Raw genomic sequence first — 2,110 nt, forward strand, 5'->3', positions numbered from 1 at the left:
GCCCATCGCGCCCCGGTTGGGCCCCGCGCCGGAGGGGGCTGCGTCCCATGGGCGGCGGGGGGAGCTTCCTGCCTCCCAGCTGCGCCGCAGCTGAACAATATCCCCCTTGTGCGGTCCCAGGACTCGTCATTAGCTCGAGCAGCCTTTTCCCAGCCCCTCCCCGCGCTCTTCTGCTTCAGACCAACTAATTGGGAACACAATGGGTGTAATATCCCTGGGTCCTCTGCCCCCAGCCCCTCCAGGGCCCCCGGGGAAACAAAGGGTTCTCGGGGGAGCCTGTCTTCCCCCATGCCAGGGGTGGCGAAGGCTCCAGGGGCCTTCGCTGTGGTGGCGGAGCCGTCCCTTGGAGGAGATGGAGCTGGAACAAGCCCCAGCGTGTCTGGAAGCGCCGGGCGAGGGACCACACTAGAGCATCGTGTGGGGAGGGGAGGGCAGGGCTGGCAGATGGGGACAGTGTCCCCACAGAGCCCCTTGGTGTCTGCCTCCAGGGCTCATCCTGGGTACGGTGGTGTTGGACATGGAGGGCTTTAAAGGAGACGGTTTTTCCTCCAGCGAAACCCCCCGTGCTCCCCTTCCCTTCCTCCCCCTGCCTGTCCCCTTCTTTCCCTGCTGCCCTGGCCCCGCTCTCGCCCATTGTCCCGGTGGGGACTGACTCGGCGGGGGGCTGTCACAGCTAAACAGGGGAGGCAAAGGTCAAACCTGAGCCCCTGTGACCATCACCTTTCCTTTTCCAATTAGAACAAATTCCGACTCGGCGCTTCACACGAGCGTGATGAACCCCAACCCCCAGGACGCCTACCTGGGCCCCTCGCAGGGCGCCCCACCGCCCAGCCGCCGGAGCGGTGAGTGTCCCCTCCCCTTGACACCCCGCTTTCCTCAGCGGGATCCCCCCCTGCTCCCCACCTCCACCCGGCTGCCTCGGGACCCCCGTGCCCCTTCCACCCCTCGAGGATGCTGTGGGGGGACCATCTGGAGCCCCGTCCTTCCGCAGTGGGGTCACGCAGCAACCCCCCCACCTTCCTGCCTTCGCTCCGCGGTGCTGGACGATGTCCCCCGTGTCCCCGAGTACTGCCGCTAACGGTCGCCTGCTCTCTTGCAGGTTTTCTGGACGGGGACGCAGACAGTAAAGGTGAGTGCCTGCCCTTGTCGGGCCAGCGGGTGGGATATGGGGGGGCCGTTGCCCCGGGACCCCTCTGTGACGGGTGGGTGTGTAATGCCCCACTCGTGACTGGTTGGTAGGTGAGGGTGGGCTGTGCCGCTCTCCCCGCGCTGACCCTCTCCTTCCCCCTCGCCAGTGTTTCTTTTCCAAGTGCCTCCCATCGAAGAGACCTTCGACGACAACAAGCATTCGCTGAAGCCCTGGGACACCAAGAAGGTGGGTGCGGAGGAAGGAGCCCGAGAAAGTCACCCCTGCGTCCCCCTACCCGCGGGGTGTTGTGACACCGGGGTGGCTCTGCCTCCCTCCTGCCCTCAAACCGCGGCTGGCCCAGGGTTTGGGGGAACGCGGAATGCAGGTTCAGCATCCCGGCCTCGCGTCAATCCTCCTCCTCTTTGATTTCGCAGCTCTCCTCGTCCTCGGCCCGTCCACGCTCCTGCGAAGTCCCTGGGATCCAGTAAGTCCTGGGCTGGGCTGGGGGATGTGGCCGAGCAGCCTGAGGCCACGGGTGACTGCGGAAAAGGGGCTGGAGCTGGGGTGGGGGGGCCGTGCTGCTGGGGAGGGGGATGCTGGAGGAGGCGGCGGGGTACCCACGCTGAGCGTGTGTCTCTTTTTCCCCCAGCATATTTCCATCCCCGGATCAACCTGCCAACGTCCCCCTCATCCCCTCGGCCCTCAACACGGGGGGTTCCCTCCCCGACCTCACCAACCTGCACTTCCCCTCCCCTCTGCCCACTCCTCTCGACCCGGATGAGACCACCTACCCCAGTTTGAGCGGGGGCAATAGCACCAGCAACCTGGCCAACACCATGACGCACCTGGGCATCAGCGGCAGCATGGGACTGGGGACGGGCTACGACTCGCCAGGTGAGGACTGGCCCCGTCCTGCCACCAGGCAGGGACACGCCATAGCCGACATCCCGGGGTGGCTGGACCAGCCACCGCGATGCACGG

At 66.2% G+C, this 2,110-nt stretch overlaps 1 protein-coding gene across 1 annotated transcript in view; it reads left to right on the forward strand.

Annotated features, from left to right (window-relative positions):
* CRTC2 (CREB regulated transcription coactivator 2) overlaps positions 1–2,110 on the forward strand; it is a gene marked incomplete at both ends in the record, with an annotated part of 5,892 nt that overhangs the window by 2,892 nt on the left and 890 nt on the right. Inside the window, 5 exons of the mRNA XM_009887759.1 lie at positions 739–842; positions 1,100–1,129; positions 1,311–1,375; positions 1,564–1,613; positions 1,779–2,023. Of these exons, the coding sequence (XP_009886061.1) occupies positions 739–842; positions 1,100–1,129; positions 1,311–1,375; positions 1,564–1,613; positions 1,779–2,023 (494 nt within the window). The remainder of the gene's footprint in view (positions 1–738; positions 843–1,099; positions 1,130–1,310; positions 1,376–1,563; positions 1,614–1,778; positions 2,024–2,110) is intronic.

This window comes from Charadrius vociferus, unplaced genomic scaffold (genome assembly GCF_000708025.1).
Source record: "Charadrius vociferus isolate BGI_N301 unplaced genomic scaffold, ASM70802v2 scaffold3916, whole genome shotgun sequence".
Taxonomy (NCBI): Eukaryota; Metazoa; Chordata; class Aves; order Charadriiformes; family Charadriidae; genus Charadrius; species Charadrius vociferus.